The 27,494-nt window shown below is 40.5% G+C and overlaps 2 protein-coding genes across 2 annotated transcripts; one reads left to right on the top strand and one right to left on the bottom strand.

Annotated features, from left to right (window-relative positions):
* Positions 1–1,271: 1,271 nt before the first annotated feature.
* Positions 1,272–24,680, top strand: cap2 (cyclase associated actin cytoskeleton regulatory protein 2). Its single transcript, XM_039820484.1, has 13 exons — positions 1,272–1,549; positions 6,814–6,941; positions 7,062–7,162; positions 8,543–8,620; positions 14,048–14,191; positions 17,657–17,742; positions 17,885–17,990; positions 21,526–21,709; positions 22,374–22,534; positions 22,651–22,774; positions 22,862–22,944; positions 23,308–23,448; positions 23,586–24,680. Exons 2-13 carry the CDS (start codon positions 6,824–6,826, stop codon positions 23,667–23,669), a joined length of 1,410 nt encoding a protein of 469 aa, XP_039676418.1. The 5' UTR covers positions 1,272–1,549; positions 6,814–6,823; the 3' UTR covers positions 23,670–24,680.
* On the bottom strand, positions 24,602–27,453 carry LOC120571506. The gene is made up of 4 exons (XM_039820485.1): positions 27,282–27,453; positions 26,662–26,775; positions 26,285–26,441; positions 24,602–26,090 (listed from the first exon to the last, which is right to left on the bottom strand). The coding sequence occupies exons 2-4, from the start codon at positions 26,752–26,754 to the stop codon at positions 25,057–25,059; spliced, it is 1,284 nt and encodes a 427-aa protein (XP_039676419.1). The 5' UTR covers positions 26,755–26,775; positions 27,282–27,453; the 3' UTR covers positions 24,602–25,056.
* Positions 27,454–27,494: the final 41 nt, after the last annotated feature.

The raw sequence follows: 27,494 nt of genomic DNA, 5'->3' as shown, positions 1-27,494 counted from the left end.
CCATCTTGAGAAGACATTATTTGAAACATTCTTACATTACAGTCACACCCACAGTTTACATACATCTGACACATAATAAAGTCTCTCAGGACTCAGACCATCAATGATTCATTCACTCTCTAATCAATAAGTCATGTTATAAAGAGTGTGCTTCCTTGTCTCTGCCTTCTTTTACTCGGCTCCAGGGAGTATTTTTGTCCCTGGTGAAAAATGAAACTGTAGGTGGGTGATCGTGACACAGCAAGTCCTTATGGGTGAACTCAGCTGCTATCATAGCATCTGACCTCATGATATAATAAAAGTAAAACCTGTTGCTTTATTAAACTGATGATGTAGAGCTGTAATAGTAGTAAGAGTTCTGATGAGCCTTTAAAGGGGCACCCAAGATCAGTTTACTCGTCATGGGGAGTACTACTCTTTGAGAACAGTTGTAGTCTATAATGTCTTCTGTGGCTCTGGAGGTGCTTTTAAAGTCAGTACCACTTTCTAACAAGGCACTATCTATAAAGTGTTTATGAGTTGTAACAAGTGGCCATGTTAACGAACAGTAAATAATCTGCCAAAAGCTTCTGTCATCAGTGTTAAATCGATTTGGTATTTAATTACAAATGTATAACAGAAAGACTGCATAACAGGCTAGGGGTGTGGGGTCTAATATGTTCAGGTCATATCATTCAGGCCATATGAGGTGTCAAGTGGAGAAATTAAACATTCACGTCAGCCTCCGAGTTGTAATTCTTAGTCTGAGATATCAGGGATTTCTGGATTGTGATGTTGAGATCCAACTTCAGGGAGCGTTCCAGTTGAAATGTCTGACAGGGAACTCGGAAATTACAGTTCAACTGTTCAACGCTCCATTAGGCTAAAGTCAAAATATCTTGCCCTCGGCTGCACCATTTTGTTTTTTAATCTTGGTTTCTCAAATTTCAAATTCCAGAACTTAATAAAAGTGCAATACTAAATCGGTGGAGCACTCCTTTAAACTTGGTTGATCTGGAGGCATTATTGAATTATCATTATTAAATTGTGTAGCCTACCTGTTGATACCAAAGACTCCTAGCATCCAGGATGTAAAAGCTAATTTGAACCTACATCAGCAGCTGATATAATAGGCTACTGAAGTTATCATGTTTAAGGGGATTTCCAAGTTGGGGGTCAAACCTTGGCAGTCGATAGGGATGACTTCCCTGTAAGTTCAGGTCCATTCCCTCAGGAGAGACCCGTGTAGACTTCGCCACAGCCTCAATAACTCGTCTATTTTTAGCAGGGCTGTCTAAGGCTGCCATGTTGCCTGCGAGGTAAGTGCTTGTCCGCCCCAAAGGAGATACTGCGGCACTGAGTCACGGTCGTCTCTGCACGCCGTGAGGCTTTCAGGTTCACCGTGTTGCTTAATTAGGACATCCCGGAAGAGTCACGGTGCTGTGCGCAGCTGAGTGACTGGGCAGGAGGGGGACTGCACGGCCGCAGCACACAGCCACGAATCCGTCCCGGGATATTGACAGTCCCAACAAAACATCAGCTGAAATTTACTGTGGACCAGAGGAAGGAGGTAAGATGTTTCTATACCGACGAGGTTCTAACTGAGTGTGAAGTTTAGTTAATTTTCGGGGTGGGGCGGAGGGTTAAAATTGAGTGTCCGACTGCGCAGAAATGTCCACAGTCATCTTCACCTGCTCCCTGTGTGCCATGTTTTTTTTTTATATTTAGCACGCAGTAAAAGAGCACTGTGTTGATTTCGTACTGACTGTTTTCTTTCATCTCGTTTGTTCCTTTCGAGTAACGGTTATTGTTGTGGCATGAAGCATCATATCTGAGGGGCGGTGAAAGTCCTGTCAGCATGCCAGCAGCGTGTCATGTTTTATAAGCGTCATCTTTTGCCTACACGTGCCTGCGTGATGAGCAACTGTAATCAGACTATATGAGTTTCAGCCTGTTCATATTATAAATTACAGATGTTTTAAGTTTAAATCTCATTTCTGACCAAACAGTTGACAAAACAATCACCTAGAGGTCCATTTAGGAGCTTTTGGAGCTTTTGATTATATCACGGCTCCTCCATGTTAAAGGTTGAGTTTGGTTAAACTTAACTTTTGAGCCAACATTGACAGGAAGTCCTCAGTGCTCAGAAAAAATAAATTAAATGAAAATTAGTCTTGCATTGCCTATATTGTCTATAGCCTATCCACAACGTTCCGGGATTTTTCAGATGCTGCCGGAAATTCTGCCTGATGTCTTTAATTTTTGCCGGATGTCTGTTAACTTGCGCTTTATTTGTTTTGGCATTTTAAACTCCAGTTGATTTATGAAGACAAAGGTTAACTGCACCTCAGATCTCTGCAGGGTAAATCCAGACAGCTAGCTAGACTATCTGACCAATCTGAGTTTTCTGCTGCACGACTAAAACAACCTTTGTATATACACGTGTTCCACCAAAACGAGTTCCTTCCTGAGGCTATTTTGCAGACCCGCTGGGGCTCGTGCGGTGCTAAGCACCGCCCATTACGATATCAGATAGTCTAGCTAGCTGTCTCAATTAACCCTGCAGAGATCTGAGGAGCAGTTAACCATAGTCCTCATAAATCGACCGGAGTTTAAAATGCCAAAACAAAGAAAGCGGAAGGACATCCGGCCAAAAAGAAGTACATACGGCAAAATTTCTGGCGGCAACGGAGCAATCCCGGAAGTGGAAGGTTGTGGATATAGACTACGCAGACCTATCTTCACAGTGCTGTGGAGTAAGGTCTGGCTGCACCACACATACATTCTGGAATAGGAGAAAAAAAACACTCGGTTGTTTGCATTTCTTTAAACCAATCACAATAGTCTTGGGCAGCGCTAAGCTCGGACACAGCGATGTTGGCGCTGCAAAATAGTCCCGGGAAGGAACTTCTTTTGGTGGAACGTTTGCACAACACAAAAGAAAACGCAACTTAAAATATTAAATGAAGTTAACTTTTCACACAATACAGTAATGTGAGCTTTTTAAATTAGCTGGATACATGGTTAAACGTAATTTGCTCTTACCAGTGTATCACCATGTGTACTTTGTCCATAGCAATCCCACCAATCCAAGAAAGCAAACACTTTAATCATAGTCACATTTAATTTTTATATTTGAATAATTATACCTAGTTGAGCCATGAATGACAATATTTTGTTTTAATCAATTATATAATATTCCAAGTACAAGAAAATTGCTTGTCCCCACGGGCATGTATGGAGGATTAAGAGCTTGTTTTGAATTTAAAAAGATATTTCTCTCCCATTTTAAATGCAATAATGTTTACACCAATATCAAATTTATAAAGTGGATAACATAACAAAAAAACAACTAAATATTATAAATAATATTATTAAAAAAATGTCTGTCCCCTGGTGTCACGTCACTGGTGTCACCATTTAACAATAATCACTATTCTGAAAAAATTGGTATGTAAAAAAAAATTATACAAATGGATTAACTTACATATTTTAGAGTGTTTAGCATGATTACCAACATGTGGTTTGAGGTACTGTAGCTTCCATTTTGTAAAATACATATTTCATAAAAACTGTAACTGGTGTTACCGTCACTAGTGTTACTGCTCCTCATGGTAACACCAGTTTTAACTAAATGTACAAAAACCCATTAAGCTCTCATTTATGTGGATTCATGAAGCCAAAGTGTTAACTAATACTGTAACCTGAATTTTAAATGTAGGAAAATTAAATACATTTTAAGTCATATTCCAAAATGTGTTATTCCAAAAGTGGGTGTTTCTGTAAAATGACTCAGATCATCTATATAGATAGGCTGCTGATATGACGATATTTCGTCAAACCAATATAAAAATGTCTATCGTATATACAGTATTTGTCTGTATACAAAAAGGCTTTACCATGTGGTTATTTTCACAAGGACTATTTATTTATTGAACAACCAGAAAACATGATATATTGGGATATATATCGTTATTGAGATATGAAATTACTGTACCTATATCGGGATAGAAGATTTTGGCCGTATCGCCGAGCCCTATAGCCTATAATTACATTACATGTCATTTAGCTGACACTTTTTATTTAAAGCGACTTAAAATTAAGTGCTTTCAACTGTGAAGGTTCAAACTCCAGACAACAAGTAGTAAGTGCAAGTACATTAGCTTTAAATAAGCAAAGCTACAAAGAGCCATATGAAAGTGCAGGTTCAAGAATTTCTTTTTTTTTTATTATCCGAGGTATAGTCGGAAGAGATGTGTTTTTAGCCTTCGGCGGAAGATGTGTAGGCTTTCGGCCATCCTGATGTCGGTGGGGAGCTCGTTCCACCATTTGGGAGCCAGGACAGTGAACAGTTGGGATTTCGTTGAGTGATTAGTTCTCCCTCGCTGTCACGGGGCAGCAAGCAGTTTGGCTGATGCATATAATAAAAAAACAAACAGTTAAATTAAACCGTGATTTATTTAAATCAACAACAAAAACCAAGATGCTACAGCAGTTTTTTTGTAAGTGTATATAAAATACCAAGACTTTCACCAACAGCTCATACTGATGATATCACAGCTTCCTGTTTTAGTGGCTGTATGAACGGCTGTAGCTCTTGTAGCATTAACACAATACCGATAAAACAATTATTTGCTGAATTTACTAAAATGTATTTGTACAGTGCAGCGCAGGACCTTGAGACCTACATTTGAATACCTTACAGTAGGCCCATAGTAGCTGGCTGTGGCCCAATATAGCCCCAAAGATCATGCGTAGACATGCAGGTCAGGGGGAAGTCAGTAATATCTTTCCACTGCAGGAACATGTGTGCTTTCTCAGCTGTTGGTTGGGGTCTTTATGTGTCAGACGCTGTTGCCCACCTGTCTGCAGGAACAGAGGGAGGAATGTGTTCATTTACTGGGGTCTACTATGTCTACTTAATACAACAGCTGAACATTATTGATAGATGAATTCCATTAACGGTAACATTGTGTTGTTTGTCTGGTGTGTTACTTTCTTTGTACCTCTCATGGTTTGAACCCACTCTGGCTGTTTCCCGTTAAGTTTCTGCAATGGGCTGAGTTTCTGTAATGGGCTTACATTGAGTGTATATGAAAAGCTGAAAGAGCATCATTGCAATGGAGAATTTGGCTGGTTGACAATACAATCAGTGCAGACGCTGGCTGTTTCTGTCTCATGGTTTTTAAACACATTATATATTGAGCGAGACAGTGATTAAGTTAAGTGTTTGGGACTTTAGCAAATAGAGTAGTTGATTATCTGTCCTCTATCTAATGTATACAATTTAAAGCTTCAACTATGTGGCTGCAACAGGTGATTATTTTCATTATTTATTATCTATCTTAATACCCTCTGCTAACCACCTTACTACAGTGGTGTACAGGTGTACTCCAGGACCAGAAAATGTCTTGTTGACTACAAGACTAACTAACTAATCTTGTATAGAGGGTGAAAAAGTGGTACCAAAATGCAAAGACTAATAATTTGATTAAAATTAGTTTATCACTGTTTAAACTCAAGAAATAAACTTGATACAAGCAAATGTCTTGGATAGCTGCTTCATATCTGACTTGTTGTACATGATCAGTCTACATTGATGACATGCTCTCCAGGTTTCAGAGCTGTTGTGACCCAGAGAGCAGAAATAGCAGCTGAGTCTTGCGACAGGCATCTGGCACCGAGGAGAGGTTTCTCCAGAGATGACTCGATGACGCCCATCAGGACATGTTTGCTGCTCATAGCACATAATTACAAGACATAATTTACAAAGATTACAGACAGGGAAAGCAATCCAGTCTACATAGCTGCCATATTAATGTGACACATAGCCTCCTGGTGTTTTTTATAGATAATTTGTGAAGCAAATAAAACAGATTATAACTCACACTATTGGATTGTGTGTTGGACATAAAAGTAGCAGGTGTCAGATTGGAAAGTTACCTAGCAGTAGTTTGCGTAAACATGCAGTGGGTTGCTAGATTGAATTCCACTCTGTTGACCAATTGCCTGCGTTGCCGCATGGTGAGGCATATGGCTGGTCAGTGTTAAAGAAAGAGACACAATATGGTCTGTGCCGTGTTTCAGTGGCATTCGATCACAGCTGGAGATTTGTTTACCTCATAACAGGGAGCTAACTGAGTTTGGCTACAGTCTATATAATCTTGTATGTGAAATGTCCAATCTGTGTGTGTGTCTCAAGTGTTTCATCTCTAAATGTCATCATGAGAATATCCAGGGTCATTGAGGTCACTCTTTCAGCATCACCATTTTTGTGGTTATATATATGACATAATGTCTGTATATATTAATTTGATTGTCTTCCTATTGTATGTATCTAAAGGTACTGTATATTCATCAGGTATTTTTCCAGGTTTTCTTAAATTTTTCCCCCACTGCACTCAATTCTCTGTTTTTCCTCTCAGCCTGGCTCCAGTCTCTGTCCCTCCTTCATGCAATTGTGTGATACGTGCATGTGTTCATGGCAGAAGTTGTAACGGTTGCACAGGGCCAGACAGCTCAAACAGAGACAGTGTTCACATAAAGCCATTCACATTGGCTACATTTAGTTTCACTTTGTAATGACATGGGCCAGTTTTTCTTAAACAGTGAGCAGCAGCGTGGGGAAGTTGAATAGTGATTCTGTCATAAATAGTGATCCTCTGATCAGCTCAGGACCCAGTACTGATCTCTTACCTCCCTGTTGAGAGAGGGGAAAAAAGACAATTTTATTCTGCGATCAGTGAAGTGAAACATCGTACTGTATCACAAAACTAATACCTAAGATTAGAAAGGTCACAGTACAACTTAAGAAACCATTCTCTTTTTTTCTAGGTTTGTCACCATGGAAGATTTAATGGAGAGGCTGGAGAGAGCTGTGACTCGCCTGGAGAAGATGTCCGTCACGATGCAGGCGTCCAGCGGCATGGCTAACGGGGGCTGTGTCAATGGCATCGATGGAGGCAAGTCTGTGCTCAATCATACTCAGAGGTTTGGGAGACAGAGCAACAAGTTAAACAGGCACTGGGTACATTTAAGTGAAAGCTCAACATGAGAGCAGTGATGTCTCCCTGTTTTTCCAGGTTTGTCTCAGTGTGTGGAGGCCTTTGACCTCCTACTGAGAGGTCCGATGTCCGAGTATATGAACAACAGCCGAGCCATAGGAAGCGAGGTGGAGAAACATGTAAGTTAAGTAATTGTAAGTTATGTAAGTGTTTGATTAATTCACTAAAGTATCTGCCAACTGTGTCCTTCTATTGTAGAGTTGTCAAAATCCAGATGAAAGAAGAGAGTTAATCAAAATATTGATAGACTCATGAGTGGCCTTTTAATTATTACAGTGCAACATACAAACTGCATGCAGGCACTTTTCAGGGCTGGTTTGCCAGTCTGCTGTTGGCAAAAGCAACTATTAATGTAAACCTCAAGCCGATCGCTGGCCCTCGTGGTGGCGACGTCTCATTTGAATGTTTGCCCTATCAACTTTCAATGGAACTTTCTGTGCCTACCATGGTGACCACTGGTAATGGGGAATCAGGGTTTGATGGTTCGAAGGTGGATTGCTCAAAGGAATGAGCCAAGCTATTCTCTAAAGGGAGCACAGATGAATACAAGTGGAGCAACTAGTGCAGGCAGTCTGTGCCAACCTTTACTTGATTGGATGCACATTTATAAACAAACATGGATTCTCCTGCTTTAGATCCCATTTAGAGGCATTGGAAAGCTGAAGGATAGTGATGTTTGTGTATGGGAGGTCCATGGTCCAAAGTTTCCTGTCCTCTACAAAGCCAAGGATGGGAGTATAATTGAACTTTGCTCTTACTTTCATTTATCAAACTGCTAGTGGAGCACCTTTTCCTATTTGGTAATGACCCATACTCCCACTAGGACTGCAAGTGTGTGTTTGTGGTAGGCCAGTTGCCAATAATAGCTGTGTCATGTCCTTTGAATATATTCAGAACAACAGGGAGTGCTCCAAAACAGAAAAGTAAAGGCAGGCAGAGAGAGAGAAATCAAAGTAAAGTATTTCTTCCTCAGTACCTCGAAAGAAGATCTCTATCTAGAAGGAGGGGGAGTGTGTGAGCGAGAGCCAGGGGTAGTTTCTCTAAGTTTGCAAAGCTCCTTTTATGGAGAAAGCCTCCCTGGTGGTTCCCTTGGCCCGCAACTGGAGGTCTCAAACACATACAGGACACAGCTGGCTGGGACTAACCAAAACTCTGTGTGTGTGTGTGTGTGTGTGTGTGTGTGTGTGTGTGTGTGTGTGTGTGTGTGTGTGTGTGTGTGTGTGTGTGTGTGTGTGTGTGTGTGTGTGTGTGTGTGTGTGTGTGCGTGTGTGCGCGTGTGTGGGTGTGCGTGCGTGGCTACACTTTCTTTGTATGTCTAAGAGACAGATTCACTGCCTAGATTTCAATAAGCGGGAGAGAACCCACACAGCGTAAACAAAAGAGAATGAAAAAATGTCATGCAAATCAGGGCACTGTAACATTGTCTATATTCAGTATAAAAAATATAGAATGTGTAGCATGTATTATAATCCTAACCTATCTGACTTTATGATCGACAGGCGGAGATGGTGAACAACGCCCTGCAGACTCAGAGAACCTTTCTCAAAATGGCTGCCATGCATCAGGAACCTGCACAGGTACAACATGCTGAAACCTACTGATGGTGTGACAGCTGTTCGGTCACTGTTGAATTAAAGGGAGCAGTGATTCCAGTGTATTTTATTGCAGTCTTTATTCTTTGGCATCCAGCACCAATCCCACAGAAGTTTTGTGAATGTGCACTTATTCTGTCGGGTTAAGATCAGAAAATTTGGCTAGACCTTTGATTACATAATTCATAATAAATAAAATGATTGAAACCATTACTATAGCAAATATGCCAATGTGCCAGTTATTCCTGACAGTTTCCCCTTAACTCTGAGGCCTGTGCTAGACTGTAAAACTATAAGGTTTGAGGCGCCTTGGTGGCTTTACTGTTAGTCCTCCAAGCTCGCCGAAGGAGGGTCTGGCTACTCCACATAGCATTCGGGGATCGGAGGAAAACGTGCTCTGGTTTAATGAGCCGCTGCAAAATAGTCGTGCGAGAGAAAACTCAGATTGGATATATAGTCTAGCTAGCTGTCTCAATTTACAATGCAGAGATCTGAGGAGCAGTCAACAATAGTCTTCATAAATCCACCAAATTTAAAATTCGAACACAAAGAAAGCGGAAGGAATTGGAAAATACATGCATCTGGCAGAATTTCCTGCAGCACCGGAACAATCCCGGAAGTGGAACGCAAAGGATATAGACTACTTTACTGTTAACTAAATCAAAACAAATTTAACTTTAACAGTTAAAAACGTGACGCCTACATTTTCCGTCTGACTGCATTTTCTTTAGTTAAAAAAAGGTTTAAATGCAACAACAACAAAAATATATATGTAGCATCTCTCCCATATATTTATTCACTTTAACATTTCAAAAACAACAATAATTCACGGTTGCACCACATGACTTTTTTTTTAAGGCCTGTTGAAAATCCTTATACGTCATTGACCCGTGTCCTCCCCTCCTGTGTCCCCCAGCAAGCCGTGCTGTTCACAGAGGGATTACGCTGCTCTTTGACTAAGAAAACGCTAATACAACACATTCCCAACATGTTCACGTATAGAGAAAGGGGGGTGGGAGAGAAAGCTCTGTGTGTGTGTGTGTGTGTGTGTGTGTGTGTGTGTGTGTGTGTGTGTGTGTGTGTGTGTGTGTGTGTGTGTGTGTGTGTGTGTGTGTGTGTGTGTGTGTGTGTGTGTGTGTGTGTGTGTGTTTGTGTGTGTTTTACAGGGTTCCATGGAGCCAACCAGGAAGTGATTACTCCCTATCTGTCCGGTCATTGGTTAAGAGGCTGTGAAAAGAGCTTTCAGTGATTGTCAGAAAATGCAAACAAGGAAAGAATGAGAGTTTTACAGAGAGAGAGGGACTCACCCTAGAGAAAGGAGGAGAGAGATATAAGGGAAGAGGAGATGAAATTCTGTATCGCTGTTGGCCAAATAAACCCCAAAAACAACACGGAAAAGAGCAGAAAAGAATTGTATCAAGTCTTGTCCCCTTTCCTAGTATGGAATTGTCATAGAGCATATTTCAAACACATACTAGGGTTTTCTGTCCATTTTCTAAACTAAAGACTTGAGATTTGAGCCTTGGACTCAAGTCGCAGACATAAGGACTTTAGATTTAACTTGGCTGCTTTGCGACTTGACCCCTTTTCAAGATTTTACCTTGTCTGGAACAATAAAAAATCATTAACACACTGCCAGGTGGGCCTTTAATAATTATCAATATTCAGGTTTTTCAGCAATTCAAGCTGAAAAACTTTTTTTCATCATTTAAGATGAAAGAGCTAATTTATTTTCTTAACAGTCTTTTGTGTTTATGTCATAATGGAATATATATATATATATATATATATATATATATATATATATATATATATATATATATATAGTGAGTGTTATATATATATATATAATCAGACAACTCAAGATGGTTGTATGAATACAAAGTTGGTTGTGTGTGGGTTAAAAATAATGTGCATTGACAATATAGCCCTATATCTAAATGTAGGTTTGATTAGGTTGGACCAATACTAGGAGGAAAAGTTTGTGTGACTTTAACTAGTGAAGCCTCTCTTCACACACACACACACACACACACACACACACACATAGAGATTACAAAGTTCTGGTCTTTCTCTGCAGCACAGCCCCTGTTGTGCTCTCTGACTTTTTATGGGCATGTTCTATATTTGAGCCTGTTGTGTGTGTGTGTGTGTGTGTGTGTGTGTGTGTGTGTGTGTGTGTGTGTGTGTGTGTGTGTGTGTGTGTGTGTGTGTGTGTGTGTGTGTGTGTGTGTGTGTGTGTGTGTGTGGTTGTTCTGTGTGTCTGTGTGTGACAGACAGACAGACAGACAGACAGATAGATAGATAGATAGAGTGAAAGAAAGTATGCCTCTCTCTCATGTGACCTCAAGTTGGCCTGTTAACTTCATGTGTGTTAGTGTGTGTCTGGCAGTTCAGACACTGTAGACTTTCACAGTTACAGTTCTCCCATTGTCGCCCTCCACTCTCCACCTTTGATCCACTGCTTGTATAGGAAGTCAAGGCTCGGACGCTGTGCTATTGTAACACACTTCCCATCAAATAATGTGAGCCGACATTTTTGATCCTTTTGTCAGCTCATTCTCTTTCTTTCTGTATCTGTCTGTATCTCTGCCTCAGACAGTTGACTTCTTAGCCATGTGGCCATTTTCTTTTATAATTTTTTTGGTGGACTGAGATCTGCCTGTGGAGCAATGGAAATTATTAATCACTTTGCTGATTTAAGTCATTTTTCTTTAGTGTAGTTCAGAGATTATCATCAACTGTGCAGTTCAAACGATCAGTGAGCAATCACATTTCATTACACTATGAATTTAAGGAGCTGCGTTAGTTCAGTCTGATTCTGATGTTCTCTTCTTTGTGCTAAGCTTCATAAAGCTAGCTCAGCCCAAAGGTTAGCTCCTTCGCTCCCAGCAAGGTAAAACACTTTGGTTTGGACTAAACAAATGAAATATAACATGTTTAGTGAGCTTTAGAGGTGCTGGTAGGACAGAGCCAGGCCAGCTGTTTCCCTTTGTTTCCAGTCTTTATGCTAAGCTAAGCTGGCTGCTGGCTGTAGCTTCATATTTAGCTAGCGTACAAACATGAGAGTGGTAACAATCTTCCAAGAAAGCAAATAGCGTATTCCCTAAAATGTTGAATTGTTCCTTTGAATTGTTTTGTTCAGTTTAAATAGACCCACAGTAGCACTGTTTATTGATTTAAAAGGGAGTAGTTATTTGCTTTCTTTCTTTTTTTCTTTCTTTTTCTCTACAGGCATCACACGATTAGCTTAGCTTGGCTTAGCATAAAGCACGGTGGAAACAGCTAGCAAAAAGCAGGGTGGAAACAGCTAGCCTGGCTCTGTCCAAATGTTAGCTATACCAAACAGCACATGGACTTTCTGAGAGATGCTTTATGTAAGAACAACCTAGATGTATCTGTGCTTAGGAATATCTCTGTTTTTGTTCCCACAAAAGCTGTGGTAGAAGATTTATAGAAAACATAGCTTGTCCTGACATGGAAAATTGTCTCCTCTTCTGACTTAATGCCAGCATGTAAATTTGCCAGAACATTTACAGATTACAGTGCATTTGGGAATACAGCTAATATATTTGTCTCTCTTCACACTGTGCAGCATGACTGAGTAGGGAAAGTCCACACTCTGACAAGTGCACTGACTCACAGAATACAAGTCGTACTTTCAGTGGGAGCCATGATGACATTGTTGTTGTGTGATGTAGAGAGGGATAGCTCTAATGGACTTGAGGAGTCGGCAGATCTCTTTATTATTTTCACATAAATAGTACAGTTGAAACGATCAGTTAATCTATCTATTAGATAAATCTGCAGCTATTTTGATAATTGATTAGTTGTTTTAGTCATTTTTACATGCTAATTCCAGATTCTCAAATGTGCAGATTGCATGCTTTTCTTTGTTATTTATGATAGTAAACAATATTTTGGGTTTGGGGTTTTTGGTTGGACATTTAAAGGCCTTGGTGAATCCACAATGGGCATGTTTCATGATTATTGAAAATTTTATAGAAAAACATTGAATTGATTAATTGAAAAAATAATCAGCAGAATAATCTGTAATGAAAATAATCGTTAGTTGCAGAAATAGTGGAGAAAGATGGAACTGGGTAAATATTTAAGTGCTGAAAACTGAAAGAATAAACTGAATAACAAGGGAGAAAGGTGATTGAATAATGATCTCCTAATATGTTTTTTGTGGTTCACTTAAATTCATGTTACCTCAAATCATCCTTACATTCCTACTCAGCAAACCCAGGACATATGTACATATATGTACGTATGGTATCTCTATTGGACAGGGAAAATATATTGCTTCAAAGCTGCTCGCACAGAGATATCAACTGGATTTAGTAAAAATAAAAGCAGCCGGAGGAGCAGAGAAAGGAGCATCTATCTCAGCTTGTGGAGATCATGTGCATCTGATTGGGAAAAGAATTTGTTGGCAAAAAAAGGAGAATTTTTACTTCTGTTTTGATTGCACCTTTGTACACACACATAGGAGCCGCATTTTCATATACAGCATGGCTTCACACTAACATCTACATATATTCTATACAAAAAAATACACAAAAAAAACAGATATGTTTATGTACACTCAAACACACACACACACACACACAAATGAACTGTGTGCTGTGGAATAAAGCATTTACTTTAGTAAGAGATACTTTACCATACATCAGGTATATGACAAAGGCTGATATTATCAAAGCAAATATACTGGCTTATCTTAATGCATGTAGCTAGGCCTACTTCATAAACAGAGCAGTGTTCTGCAACTTCTCATCTGATTAAATAAACACTTTTTACAGCTCATTAACAGTACATGTTTCACATAGCAGCCATTTCACTGCAGATCAGAACAAGAAAACTGAAGCAGAAATTCCCCAGTGAAACATTGTGTTCCTTCCTGAATCTATGTGTGTGCGGGTGCATGTGTGATAGGTAAACTGTAAACACTGGAGGAGCGGTATGCCTTACAAGGCCAGAGGGATCTCCCCATGAACCGAGGAATGTTTGTAGGAACAGAGCGGCGGGGAGGGGAGCTGAGGGCTGGGAGACAAGCTATACTGTAGCTGAGATCTGGAAAATCAAATGGAAAAAAGCTCTGGCTAATAAAATTAGTTACTGTCCTGTAGTCTAGTTTAGGAATTACTGACTGTCACCGAGAACAGGCTGGGTATGTGTGGGCACGTAAACAACGCTGGGGCTGTAAAATCAAAAGTATTTGAAACATGTCAAAGAAGAAGTGCTAAAGAAGTGATTTTATTTAAATGTAAAATGTTTACAAGTCCCAATCTCTTACCACCCTCCCTAGCTCTTCCATCTTCTATTCTCCTATCACAGGGACATTTCTTCCTTTTCTCCTGCATCCTTCTGCCGTCCCATCCCAATTCCCCCCTTCTTCTTCTGCAGACGGAGCTGCAAGACCTGCTGAAGCCAATTTCGGATCACATCCAGGAGATCCAGAGCTTCCGTGAACGAAACCGTGGCAGCAGCCTCTTCAACCACCTGTCAGCCGTCAGCGAGAGCATCCCCGCTCTAGGCTGGGTGGCTGTGGTAAGGAGAAGTACAATTATGTACTTTCATGCACACAAACACACAAATGTATACAAGAAAACACATGTAAGAAGATGCCTATAGAAACAAAATAAAAAGCACACAAACACGTATATAAATGGATAAAACAAACTCACTCAAGGAAACTGTAATTTTGACAAAAAACATAAGCTGCAATGAAAATGATGTACATGAAAAAAAAAGATCATTTCAAATTGAAGGGATTATGTTACAGAATTTTTTTTTTTTTAAGTATAGATGAACTGATAGTACGTGAACATGTAAAATCATCACAAGTCTAAAAAGTAAAAAATATGCAACTATAAAAATGTTGCATACAGACATATGTATAAAAAATACAACCTAACATGTTTTACATACAGTATTTGTCCCTCTTTCTGTCCTCTTTCTGCCCTTCCCATCAGATCTCTTCTTCTGAGTTTAGGGATGAATATCATTTAGATTAAGATGAAAGCTTTTCTACTTAAGTACTTAAAGCGGTGATAGAATGCAAAACTGATTTTACCTTGTCGTAGTTGAAAAACGACAGTTTGGAGGGTAAATAGGACATACATAGAACCTCAAAATCCCATTGACACCTCTTTCCTCTGCAAATCTCACAATTTGAAACTGCTGCTGAAAACGGGCGAATCTCAACAAAGCTCACAGTTGACGTCAACTATGTGGCTGTCCCTTATTTGGCTCTAGTCTCTAGTCTTTGTCACACCCCAACATTTACATAGGCTACACCACTGACCTGAGGTCAGCTTAGTCTTCTGAATCTAGGTCATGCAGATCTCAGAAATTGTATACATTGTTCGTCTGCTATTTAATTACTGAATTCACTTCTGAGACTTTTTTATGCGAGAAATCAACTATGTAGAGGTCAAATATGGGCCGTTTTACGAAAATTTATGGCTAATTGCAAATTTTGTCCGACTGTGTGTCGGAGTTCAGCAGGAGCTCAGCAGGCTAACGTGACAGCAGCCGGTGCTGCTTCACCGCCCGGCGTGTCCTCCTTCCCAGACCCCGGCCCGCTATGAGCTAGATGGATCTCCGTCACTGCCAGCGCTCCATACCCGGGTTACTCCATACTCCATATCTGGGTTACTGGACTACCAAATGCCCGAGGCCCTGACGGAACTCCAGGGCCTGCAGCTCTCCCTCCCCTCTTCCTGCTAAATGGCCGGTGTGTGTGAGTGAGAGCGCGGTCTGCGAGATTGTTACGCCCGCAATCTCTTACCACAGGTTCTAGTTAATCTTATAATAGATATCGGGGAAATAAACGCCTCTTGTCTCTTGTCTCGCCTCTTGTCTCATTGAAAAGTGTAGCCGCGATCTTTACTCATAGGATTGAAGGGACACTAGCAGCTAACAAAACCCCTCAAATTCACAAAAATGCATTCAATTTAAATCGGACACAAGCTTTAGCTTTGTAAGACCTTAGGGTTGCTGTAATATAAGTGGCGTGACGAAATTCAAACAGTAAATATACTATAGTTATGCCGGCAGCCGGCCAGCTCCGCGGAGCCCCGGTAGTCCAGTAACCCAGAAACGGTGACTTTGCCTTGGGTATGGAGCACAGCCAGCTGCCGCTGTCTCGTCAGATTGTATGGAGCTCCTGACCCGTCTTACCAAATTTGCAATTAGCCATCAATTTTCATAAAACGGCCCATATTTGAGCTTTATATAGTTGATTTCTCGCATAAAAAAAGTCTCAGAAGGGAATTTAGTAACAAAACATTGCAGTGTCTGAAATATGAGACCTGCTGTCTCGTCTCCAATATATGTGTATGGTGTATGGTTCGCTGCGGTTGCATACGGCCCATAGAATTGCACCCGGGCCATTTTCATCCCAACCAACGTTACATACCCTATTAGGAGACCTTAAGGAACAGTGTTAAATACCCTATATAATCATTCTATCACCCCTTTAAAGGCATACTATGCAGTTTACGTATTTGTCAAACAGCTACCCCTAGAGTCGCTGTGGAGTACTTGTATTTAACGTTACTGTAAATACCACTCATGCAGCGCTGTTTCTGCACTCACGGCCTGATCCCCTCCCCCCTGTAGGACTCGTCTTATTATTAACAATGGATGAATCAACAACTTCGTAAATTAGAATAGATTAGATTCAACTTTATTGTCATTGTGCAGAGTACAAGTACAAAGACAACTAAATGCAGTTTTCGTCTAACCAGAAGTGCAAAAAAAGCAGAAAAGTGCAATGTGATACAAAGTATAGGCAGGTGGTGGTAAAAACTGACATACAACAAGCAAGCGCAACAACATACAACATAGAATGCAAGCAAGTTTACTTGACATGTTGATAAAATGTCGCGAGTACACTATTCAAGTTATTAAGGTCTCCTGCGATTATGTGAACACCATCGCGTTGGGCCCACTGCTGTTCGTTTATGGTGTCCAGCAGGAGAAAGAGCGCCGTGTTTACATTGGCATCGGGTGGAATATACATAGCTGTAATGATCACTACTGTTAGCTCTCTCAGTAGAAAAAAAGGCCGGCATCTTACAGACATGTACCCGAGGTCAGGGGAACAGTGTTTATCTATAATTGTCCTGTTATTACACCAGTTCTCATGCACGTACATACAGAGCCCCCCTCCTCTGCTCTTACAGTCCTCAGTCCCAGCGGAGCAGAGTGCAGCCTGCTAGCTGCATGCTAGCATCGGGTATCCCCGGTTGAAGCCAGGTTTCAGTGATAATCAAAACACAGCAGTCACAAACATAGCGATTTCCAGTGAGTTGTAATTCCAAGTCGTCTGTTTTATGCACCAGGGATCTGGCATCGGAGAGATACAGGCTCGGTAGAGGTGGCTTGTGTGCTATGCTAGCTTTAGCATAACACTGGACCTGCAGCCCCGCTATTCCTCTCCCTCCTCCGTCTGCACCACCTCCTAGACCCGACAACAATCCACAAAGAGCCCGGCGGTCTCGCTATGTCGTCTGGGATGTTGTGCGTGTAATGAAAGACACTCGAAATAGATATCTGGTGCTGGTCACCGATGTCCAAAAGGTTCTGGCGGGCATAGCGGATGTTCGCAGAACCGACAGTAGTAAAGCAATTTGTGATTCTCGCGAGATTTAGTGGGGCGCCACCTCCCAAACTTGCATTATTGGTTTTGCCAGCGGCGTCCCCCCCTGCTTTGCTATTGGAATGATTCGCCCTACTACGAAATGACTTCGAAGCTGTTATATTAAGGTACAAATTTTGCATAGTGTGCCTTTAAAGAAAATCCTCTGAAGCTGAATCTGGTCAGTGTAAGATGCTGTCAGGACGGCACATTTCAAAACAGTTCTTCTCAAACATCACCCTAACGTCGCAATGCACTCTCAAATGAAGGCAAATGTGCTGATAGTCAGATAGGATCTCAAAGGTCTGTATAGGACTGTTTTGACCTCACAGTGCTTCTGTTTTCTAATGAGCTTTCATGTCTCTCAGTGTCAGAAGCCGGGGCCATATGTGAAGGAGATGAATGATGCTGCTACCTTCTACACCAACAGAGTGCTGAAGGACTACAAGGAAACGTAAGTACTGTCCATCCTCACATCCCCTTTTGCATCTACTTCCTACCTTTGCTCCTTCCTACCTTACTACTTACGCCATGCTTCTCTCTGTTTTCATCTGGCCATCATATCTTTGTCTCATCAACCTCCCCTTTTCTCCCAGCGACAGACGTCATGTAGACTGGGTGCGTTCCTACTTGTCGATCTGGACCGAGATGCAGTCCTTCATCAAACAGCACCACTCTACAGGACTGGTGTGGAGCAAGAGTGTGAGTATAACATACTTCTTCTCTCAAAGTTAACAATACACTTGCCTAAAAACAATACATTACTCCTGTAACAACTTGTGTATTATCTCATTTAGTTTCTACACGCAGGCTGTGATATTTTTTATATCAGAGCTCAAATTAACTTCCATTTTTAGTTATGGAGCCGGTTACATAAACCACTGCAGAGAGCATGAATAAATGAATGAACGAGATTCTCTCCAGTAGCTGCACAACGCAGTTCTCCATAGAGCTCACAAAACCTCTGTCACTCCCACACACTTCTGTTTATGGCTGTCTCTTCTGGGACTTCTCTGCACTCACACTCACTAGATCACAGAGATTATGAGAGCCTGAAACCAAATCCTACCACACACACATTACCTTGTTTTATTATTTCTTATTATATTAATTCACTAAGGGAAAGCTGTAGTGCAATTTCACTCTTAAAGGAATAGTTAACATAACAGTAGTGACATTTTGGGAAATACACTTATTCATTGTCATTTGATGTGATTTTAGATGAGTAGATAAATACCACTCTCATGTCTTTACGGTAAATATGAAGCTATAACCAGGAGACTGTTTGCATAGCTTAGCCTAGCATATAGCAACTAGACTGGAAACGGGGAAACAGCTAGCATGGCAATGCCCAAAGGTACATTTGTATCTCTTTTAATTAATTATTATTAAGTTTAAAAAGGACAAGTTGAAGTTTTACGAGGGATTATGTGTGGGACTATTTCTTGGCCTGAAACAGTGACTTCCTGAAATACTGGCAGGCATGTTTTACCTGTTTCAATTCATTATGCCAAGATAAATTAAGCTGTGAGCTGTAGCTTGATAGTTGCCATACAGACATGTAGAGAGTGGTATTACTCTCTCAGCAAGAGTGAAATTAAATAAAATAACATGAAATTAAATAAGCGTATTTCCAAAAATGTGAAACTGTTCCTTTAACATCAAATGACTAGGTTAAAACATTAGGTTAAGCTAATGCTCAACAGCTGTCCATGCATGTGTTTTCTTCATGCAGAAACTTGAGAGTTTGCAGTGGCTGTGTGTGTGTCAGCTGTTGTCCCTGCTGTCAGACGACAGAGCTGAAGTGTGTGTGAGGGACACAGTGTGTGTGCATACAACGACGGGAGTGTGTGGTACCAACAGGTGGTCCTCAGGGTTTACTTGAATGGAGGTTTTCTTCACAGAAGAACCCTGACAAAGAGTCTGTGTACACACAGTGCGCCGTAACCTAAACCGCAAGGCTGGTCCACCTTTAACGCAGCCGTCATCTGCTGCTCAGATATGGCTTTAGTGACACGATTATACTCTGACATGCACAGGCTGACATATGGAGGTGGCTTTACACACACACACACACACACACACACACACACACACACACACACACACACACACACACACACACACACACACACCACATAAAAAAACACACACACACACACATCAGTTATGCTTCAGATCAGGCTCATGGCAAAAAGGAATTAAAGAATTTAATTAAAAAAGACTGAAATCAATAATATTCTTATTGATTGTCATATTTTTAACAATTTCTGTCACTGAGTTGTTCACGGTTTGTTCAGACTGTCCCCTCCGTGCTCCGGCAGGCAATTTGTGGCAGCACAAGTAGTACATAAGTACATTCCAGATGAGAAAACTGGAATGTCTTTTCACCAAAAAGTAATTAACACAGTCTAAAGCAGGGCTGCAAATAATACTTTTCATTAATGATCAGTCTGACAATGATTTTCTCAATGAATCTATTAATTATTTGGTCTATAAAATGTCTGAAAACAGTGAAAATGTCATCACAACTTCACAAATCCCAAAGTGAAGTTATCAAATTGTTTGTCCGACCAACAGTCTAAACACAAAACAATTCACTTTACTGTCACATATGCCAAATAAAAGCTGCTTATAAAATGAGTTAAATGATTTATTGATTATCAAGATCGATTAATTGTGACCAAACGCCCCTCAAAATCAAAAAAAGGGTCAGAATTGCCCTCTCACAAAAATGTTACGTTGTCCTCTACTTTGGACAAACCTGTTTGTGTACACCCATACACACACAAACACAAGCAAGCATGAACACAAAGAAGCAGTCAGACAGCTTTACAGCCATGCATGAACACACACACATGCTGGTTCTAATACAGTGGTATGCACTGAGCTGTTTAGCGTAACAGGTCAGCATTGTTCAGCAATGACATTCACGACACATGTACCTTGTGTCAAAGATCAAGTAGTCTCAGCTGTACTGTAGAAGCATGTAAAGTGACAGTTGAACCACTGTGATAGGTGTGTGTATGTGTGTGTGTCTGTCTGTCTGTCTGTCTGTCTGTCTGTCTGTCTCTGGCAGCTGTGCAAGGTCTTCAATCCACACGTGTGTGTGTGTGTGTGTGTGTGTGTGTGTGTGTGTGTGTGCATGCGCGCGCGTGCGTGCTTTTCCTCACTGTAGTAGTCGATAGATGTCTGTGTACTTTTACTGTACACGGCTCTGTTAAACCAAAGCTTCTATTCATTGTAGACACATTAAGGTGGACTAGAGATGACCAGAAGACTAATTACAGGACCTGATTAGCATAGTTATAAACTTATACTGCTCAGCCAGCAACACTGTTCAAAGCCACAAACTTCATTTGAAATTCTAGCAGAGATGCAAGAAGTTTCCAAAGAGCCTAAATATTTCAGGTAAATATTTTTGGGAAATGTATATAAAATAATGCACAAGATATCTAGAATATTTCCATTAGTTGAATTGGTGTAGACCAGGGTTCACCAACACGGTGCCTGCGGGCACCAGGTAGCCCCCAAGGACCACATGAGTAGCCCTCAGGCCTGTTCTAAAAATGACAATTGAATATTGATATTATCTGTTTCCCACCTTGTTAAGTCATTGTTGATAATTATTGTGAGAAATCATTAACATGATCAGTGTCTTCACATAGATAGAGTATCATTAATCATTAATAATCATATATAACTAAAGGCAAACTGAGCACATTTGTTATTTCAGAAGAGTGTATCAAACTGGTAGCCCTTCGTATGACTCAATACCCATGAAGTAGCTCTCAGTTTAGAAAAGGTTGGTGACCCCTGGTGTAGACCATAGTCGTGGGTCTGAGCATTTCACCCAGTGTAAACATCATATAGCTTCAATAAAGAGCTGGAACAAGCTGATACAGTATGTATGTGGTAGCCTACTAACAGGTAGAGAAAGTAACAACATTAAAGCTGCTTAAAATGAAATAAAAGTGCCTCCCCACCATCAAAGCATCTCTTGGCACTAAAGACTAAACATGTTTTTTCAACTGCTTGTACTGAGAGCACAATCACATACACCATGGTCTGCTGGTAAAAAGACATGAATTCCAAGCTAAAATATATTTCTTGTGCAACATTCCCCCTGCTGGAGAGATATGTTACTACAGCTGTTATCTTCAAAACACCTCTCAATAAAAGCTCACAAAGCTAAAATGCAGTGTTGCTTTCTAACATTTCTTTCTCCACCCTCCAGGGCCCCATCGCTCCTCCTTCTCTCTTTGACCCCCCCAGTGTTCCCTCCTGTCCACCTCCCCCTCCTCCCCCCGGCCCACCTCCAGTCTTCACTGATGATGACTCCAAGCCTCAGGCGAGCAGTGCGCTGGCCCAACACTCAGAGCTATTTGCCCAGCTCAACCAGGGCATGGACATCACTAAAGGTGGGTTGAAGAAAGATTACAGTATACAATATGCATGTGTACAGGGCCATACTGTAGCTACCATAGATGACACAGATGATATTGTGTCCTATGATATTTCTGTGAATATGGGGGGTTTTAATCAAACAAATAGGACTTTACATTCTACAATTAAACATGATTTTTTTTTTAAAGCCCATTCAAGCATTTCTTAGACTAAATATTTTAAAATGTGGTTGTTTTTAGGCAGACAACTAAATTGTAAAAGGGGTTTGATGTTTTCCACAGGAACTACACCTTGTAGGGAGATACAATTTACAGAAAATGTATTGGAACTGTTCAATGTTTGAGTTTGGTTGTTGGCTGAATTTTCTCAGATAGTGCTGAGGGAATTAAGACTCATCCCCAATTTCCACTGGCTGCGTAACAGCGGCGGAGTCATTAGGTTTCCATTAAAGTCAATGTGTGTATTTCCACTGGCTGCATAACGGCTGCGTTCCGACTGCGTCCCAGCTCCGGCGGTCCGCAGCCCTCCGCAGAGCTTTTATTTTTGCCGGACGCTGGAGAGCTCCGCAGCAATTCAGCACACGGCAGATAGTGCGGGACAGGAAGTCAGCATGTCTAAAATCCTTGCTACATCTCTGCATGTGCATTAATCATTTTCCCTCATGTTTTCCAACTGTAGGTCTGAAGCATATATCAGATGACAAGAAGACCCATAAGAACCCCAATCTGCGTTCGCAAGCTACACCAACCAAAACAAAGTCCCCAGGGACTGTGAACTCGCCCAAGGCAGCCGTCCAAAAGACCCCTCTGCTGGAGCTGGAGGGGAAAAAATGGAGGGTGGTACGTAAAATGTTTGCTTTGTCTTTAAGGGATTATTCCCAAAGGAAGATATACTATGGTTTTATATTGTGGTAAGTCTCATATTATTGAATGCATCTGTTCCCTTGTGGTTGCAGGAGTACTTTGAGCAGAAACACGACCTGATGATTGAGGAGACGGAGCTAAAACAAGTGGTCTACGTCTTCGGCTGTAACAACTCCACCCTGCAAATCAAGGGCAAAATTAATTCCATCATCATAGGTGAGTGGTCTGGAAACCAACTGAAAATTTGTGATGAAATTCATAATTTCTGATGATGCATATCTTTACACGTATTGACTCTCTCAGACAACTGCAAGAAGCTGGGATTGGTTTTTGAAAACGTAGTCGGGATTGTGGAGATAATCAACTCAAAGGCAATTCAGTTACAGGTGAGAAAAACATTTACAGAATACAATGGCTTCAAAAGATGCACAAGTCAGTTATCTATGTTGAACATACAATACAGTAGATCTGAAGGATTTTAGGCTATAGCAAATGTATTCACATTTCAGAGTAACAGCAATATTAATTGCCTCTCATGGCTACCTAATACTAGTTCTGTTGGAGGGTTGTTTACTGACTTAATGACTTTTGCTTTGATGTATGGACCAGCTGTGTTGTATTCTCATTTAGGTATCCCATATTTTATGTTATCCTCTGCTAAAACATCATTGGAATCAGTTTTGTTTGTAGATTTTTAGATGAGTGCAAATTATGCCACACATCAATAAATGCAAGATGTCTTTCTATAGGTGTTGGGAACGGTTCCCACCATTTCCATTAACAAGACAGAGGGCTGCCAGGTCTATCTGAGTAAGGACTCCCTCAACTGTGACATCGTCAGTGCTAAGAGCTCTGAGATGAACATCCTGGTACCACAAGATGACGAATACGTGAGTGTCTGAGATAAGGGACAAGGAGAGTGCTGGATCTCTGAATGTGTGTGAATCCAGTATTTTCCTGAATCTTTCATGTGTGTAGTTCTCATTTCACAGCTGCATTTACTGTTTTCTTCATGGTTATTCTACAGAGGGAGTTTCCAGTACCAGAGCAGTTCAAGACTGTTTGGGATGGCTCCAAACTGGTGACAGAGCCCACTGAGATCGCAGGCTGATTAATGCATCCTCACCACCAGCACACAAATCATCATCACCATTGATTTAAATCGCTCCGTCCAAGATATACAAGGGATTGTTGCAACAGATTCCCTTTTGGTCCGCTCGTTGTTCCTGTATTTGTGATTTCATGTCTTTCTAGCACTTTGAGAGCTGTTGCTTAAGGTGAACCAATAAGTAGGTTGATTATCCCTCTCTTCAAAACACATCCCTACAGAATAAATGGATATATCAGGCTTAAGTCCCACAAACTGTAACGTATTTACCTTTTCTTACATTTCTGTGCCATGGCAATACAAGCATTTGTGTAATAGAATATGTAACTGTTGAAATATAAGCAATTATATTTCAACATTATTACAACTGTACTGTATCTACATTCACTGTATGAGAGTTGAAGCACAGTTTAGACTACAACAGCAGTTTCACATTGTTTTCCAGAAAAGGCTAAAGATTACATAACATGCACATATGACATTCAGTGGCCAACCAGACGATAATAAATTAAGTGTAGGACTATTTGGTCTGTTTTCTATCTAATGATAGTCTTAGTTTCTAAAAATGTGTATAGTGCATGGTGGTCATGTAGCACTGTTGCACTAATTGAGTGAAGTTTATGCAACACTGCTCACTATATTTTACATTGACAGCAGATGTCACAGTTGCTAGCGTATGTACAGTATAATCAATCAGCTCAGACGAATGTAACAATGTCAGGTGTTCTGCAGAAGGCAATAAATCAACTTAAAAATAGTAAACTTAATACTTGGCTACTAGTTTATCTGAATATTTAGAAATCAAGTTATAAGCTCTTCATTTGTACACCTTTTTTGTGTACAAATTGTACAACTTACTCATCTCTATATTACTTTGTCCTAACATGTAGCACGTCACCAGCATAAGATAGAGAAGATAGTGTGAACACCAGAAACACTTTTTAAAACTTTTAATTTACATGAAGACAAATTGATGTAACTGTGTACCATTTTTCAAATAAAATCTAAACTCAGTTCTTGCTTGTTAGTGTTACTGCAAAATAAAGCTGCACCTTGCAAGATATTTCAGCATCGCAGAGACCAAAAACAAGAAAATAATACCTGGTATCACAAACACAAGCAAACTCCAATATGGAAAACTGTAAGTAGACTGAGACATCCGGGAAAATACTAAAGATTTACAGGTAAAGAAAGGTAAGACAGTCACAGAAAATATATCAATAATTTTAAAGTTGCTAAAAGTAAATCAGTCAGGTCATTATGCAAACAAACAAGATATCTCAGTTTATAACAACTAATTTCAAGCTCTAGTAGCACAGAAAAACAAATATTTTTTAAAGTAGAGATCAATTATCTACATCCAGACTATATGACATTTCAAAGGCTCCTTTCAGTGTTTGATCACCATATTTCCCTGAGAGTCTTGAGTAAAGAGCATCTCGTCTTCCTCCTCCTGCTCCATCAGAGATTTGTAAGTGCTCTTTCTCACCGTCCCAGAGCTGATGTTACTCTGATCTTTGAGAGGGCTCCTGGCTTGCAGACCTCTGTGTGCTATTACCCTGAAACCCTCAGAGTCCTGGGTGAACAACATGGCCAGACTGTCCTCATCAACCTCTCTGCAGGAGAGCTGCGCTGCTAGTTTTTTTGGAGGAGAGCTGCTTGGTATTTTCCATTTGAACGGTGACTCAAGGCTCACCTTTTTATCAGCTCTTTTCCACAGCTGCTCTGGAATACATTTTCGAGGTGATGCAGTTATTGCTTCTGTCCATTTATGATTTGAAGGAGGCTCAATATGAGTGAGAGGTGAGTGCTTTCGTGGGGACAAAAACCTGCAGTTTTCTTTCTCATCATCCACCTGAGAAGAATGAAAGTGGTTTTGAGTCGAGGTCCTCCCTTCCACATCAATCTGGATACCAAAGGCTTCCTCACTTTGTAGGCTGTTAAGGAAACTCTGCTTAGAGTCACTAAAGTTCTTTGCTGTGATGTTTTTCTGGTTAGTTGGGTAAGATTCACCTTCAGAATATTGGCTACAGGTAAGCAGCGGGTCCTGACTCCACGCCTGTGGAAGAGGTTGACTGTCACCTGGCAATAAGGAGGCTGCAGTGAGCCTCCTCTTACTCTGCGGTGGGTTTATCTCCTCAAACTGCTCTTCTTCAAACTCATAGCACACGTTTTGAGAAGGTGTATGGCTTGCAGCCGGTTCCTGCCATTCTGCTGCCTCAGGCTCAGTCACATTTTCACTTTTCCACGCATGATCCACACAAGGCTCACAGCTATAGAAGTCTCTATCTATTTCACGCCTTCGTTTTGTCCCTGATACTACAGGGGTGGGTGCAGTTAAGGCCCGTGTGGACGAGGTAGATGGTGAAGAAGGCCGCACTGGATCCATGTTTGGTATTTCAGAAGTAGACATCTTATTGAGAACTTTAGGCAGAAGGTATAAACAAATGTTATGTTAACAAAAAAGAAATGGAATGTGTCAATTTATGCATTCAAGCAACTAAGTCAATGGTCTACTGCAGCTTTATCAGCTTCTGACTGATTTAGTTGAAGATGACAATACTCATGACAAGAAATGTCTTGACAACCTGATGACAGCAGAGTTTTTTGCAACATACCTCTGCGCTGAGGTGCGAAGAAGGTTGATATAGAGCTCTGTTTGGTCTTTGGCATCTCCATTTTGGTCTGAGTAAAGTTGAGAGCCACAGCCAAATTGTATGCTCTGCCTCCAGCGAAGGGATTCAGCAGTTTAGAAATAGGACGGGCAAGTCGTTTCTGAAACATAAGATTAAATTGTGATCCTACTAATATACTCACGTACAATAACCGTGTAAGACGCTCCAGATAAGATGATATTACTTACTAGTAATGCTATACTGTAAGTGGTTTTGTGTGTTATTAACATCTGCTGTGAACAATGTATTAATTCACTGCTGTTTTGAGAGGTAATGAAATAGCCATTCAGTCAGAATTTAAAGCAAGTTTCCACAATTACCTGTTTAGCTTTTCCTTTCAGTTGCACAGTGTCCAGCCAAACACCACATTCCTCTTGAGCAGAGGTCTGCTCTGCTGGTTTGGAGGTCTTCATGGTGGAGAGTGAAGGACAGATCTATACAATACATTCAATAAAAATATAATGTGTGAGTGGTAGAATAATTTAGATATTTAACTGATATAACAGGAGCAATACTATAGTCCTGTAATGGTTGTGTTTTAAAGACTTGTATGTCTTTACTGTTAAAGCTTTAATGAAGATTGAGAAAAACTGAGCCACCAGCAGCTAACGTTAATCTATATAACGTTAACAGTTTTAACTGTTGTAAAATGAATGAATGAATGTGTCCTACATCATCGTTTATTGTTTTAACTGATATACAGCTTGCTATCAGTCCAATTTTCCGTTGACTTTTCGTAATATTAGCTAAATCACAGCATCGTTTTACCATCATAAGTCACAAAATTGATGTTGACCATAGATATGAATATATATAGATGTTGACTAACGCTAACGTTATCTGTTATCCAACGTCGCTAACAGCTAGGTGGTATTTAATAATCACAGCCTTACTTTGGTTCTCCATATAGCATAAATGATTAAATCATATTTGAACTTACCTCATAAACTTGCACAGGGGTGTTTTCAACTTTCCTTTGCGCTTTCTTAAACTCAATTTACAACCTTTGGTACATAAATTCGTCCTCGTTACTGTTTGTTTGATTCTGGCGCCTCGACGATGGGCTGCCTCTGATGTTTGACTGAGTGAAAATGATTAGATGTGTCAAGACTAAAAATATGTTCTTTACAGCAACAGCTCCTTTAAAATGGAA

This window comes from Perca fluviatilis, chromosome 13, assembly GCF_010015445.1.
Source record: "Perca fluviatilis chromosome 13, GENO_Pfluv_1.0, whole genome shotgun sequence".
Taxonomy (NCBI): Eukaryota; Metazoa; Chordata; class Actinopteri; order Perciformes; family Percidae; genus Perca; species Perca fluviatilis.
Note: the sequence above shows the minus strand (reverse complement) of the source record. Positions and strands in the feature narration are given on the sequence as shown.

Coding starts and splice junctions, on each gene's coding strand:
- cap2 (XM_039820484.1), top strand. CDS start 6,824: ATGGAAGATTTAATGGAGAGGCTGGAGAGAGCTGTGACTCGCCTGGAG. Junction 22,945..23,307: donor CAAAGGCAATTCAGTTACAG/GTGAGAAAAACA, acceptor GTCTTTCTATAG/GTGTTGGGAACGGTTCCCAC. Junction 23,449..23,585: donor TACCACAAGATGACGAATAC/GTGAGTGTCTGA, acceptor GTTATTCTACAG/AGGGAGTTTCCAGTACCAGA.
- LOC120571506 (XM_039820485.1), bottom strand. CDS start 26,754: ATGAAGACCTCCAAACCAGCAGAGCAGACCTCTGCTCAAGAGGAATGT. Junction 26,442..26,661: donor TGAAAGGAAAAGCTAAACAG/GTAATTGTGGAA, acceptor CTTATGTTTCAG/AAACGACTTGCCCGTCCTAT. Junction 26,091..26,284: donor CTTCGCACCTCAGCGCAGAG/GTATGTTGCAAA, acceptor TTCTGCCTAAAG/TTCTCAATAAGATGTCTACT.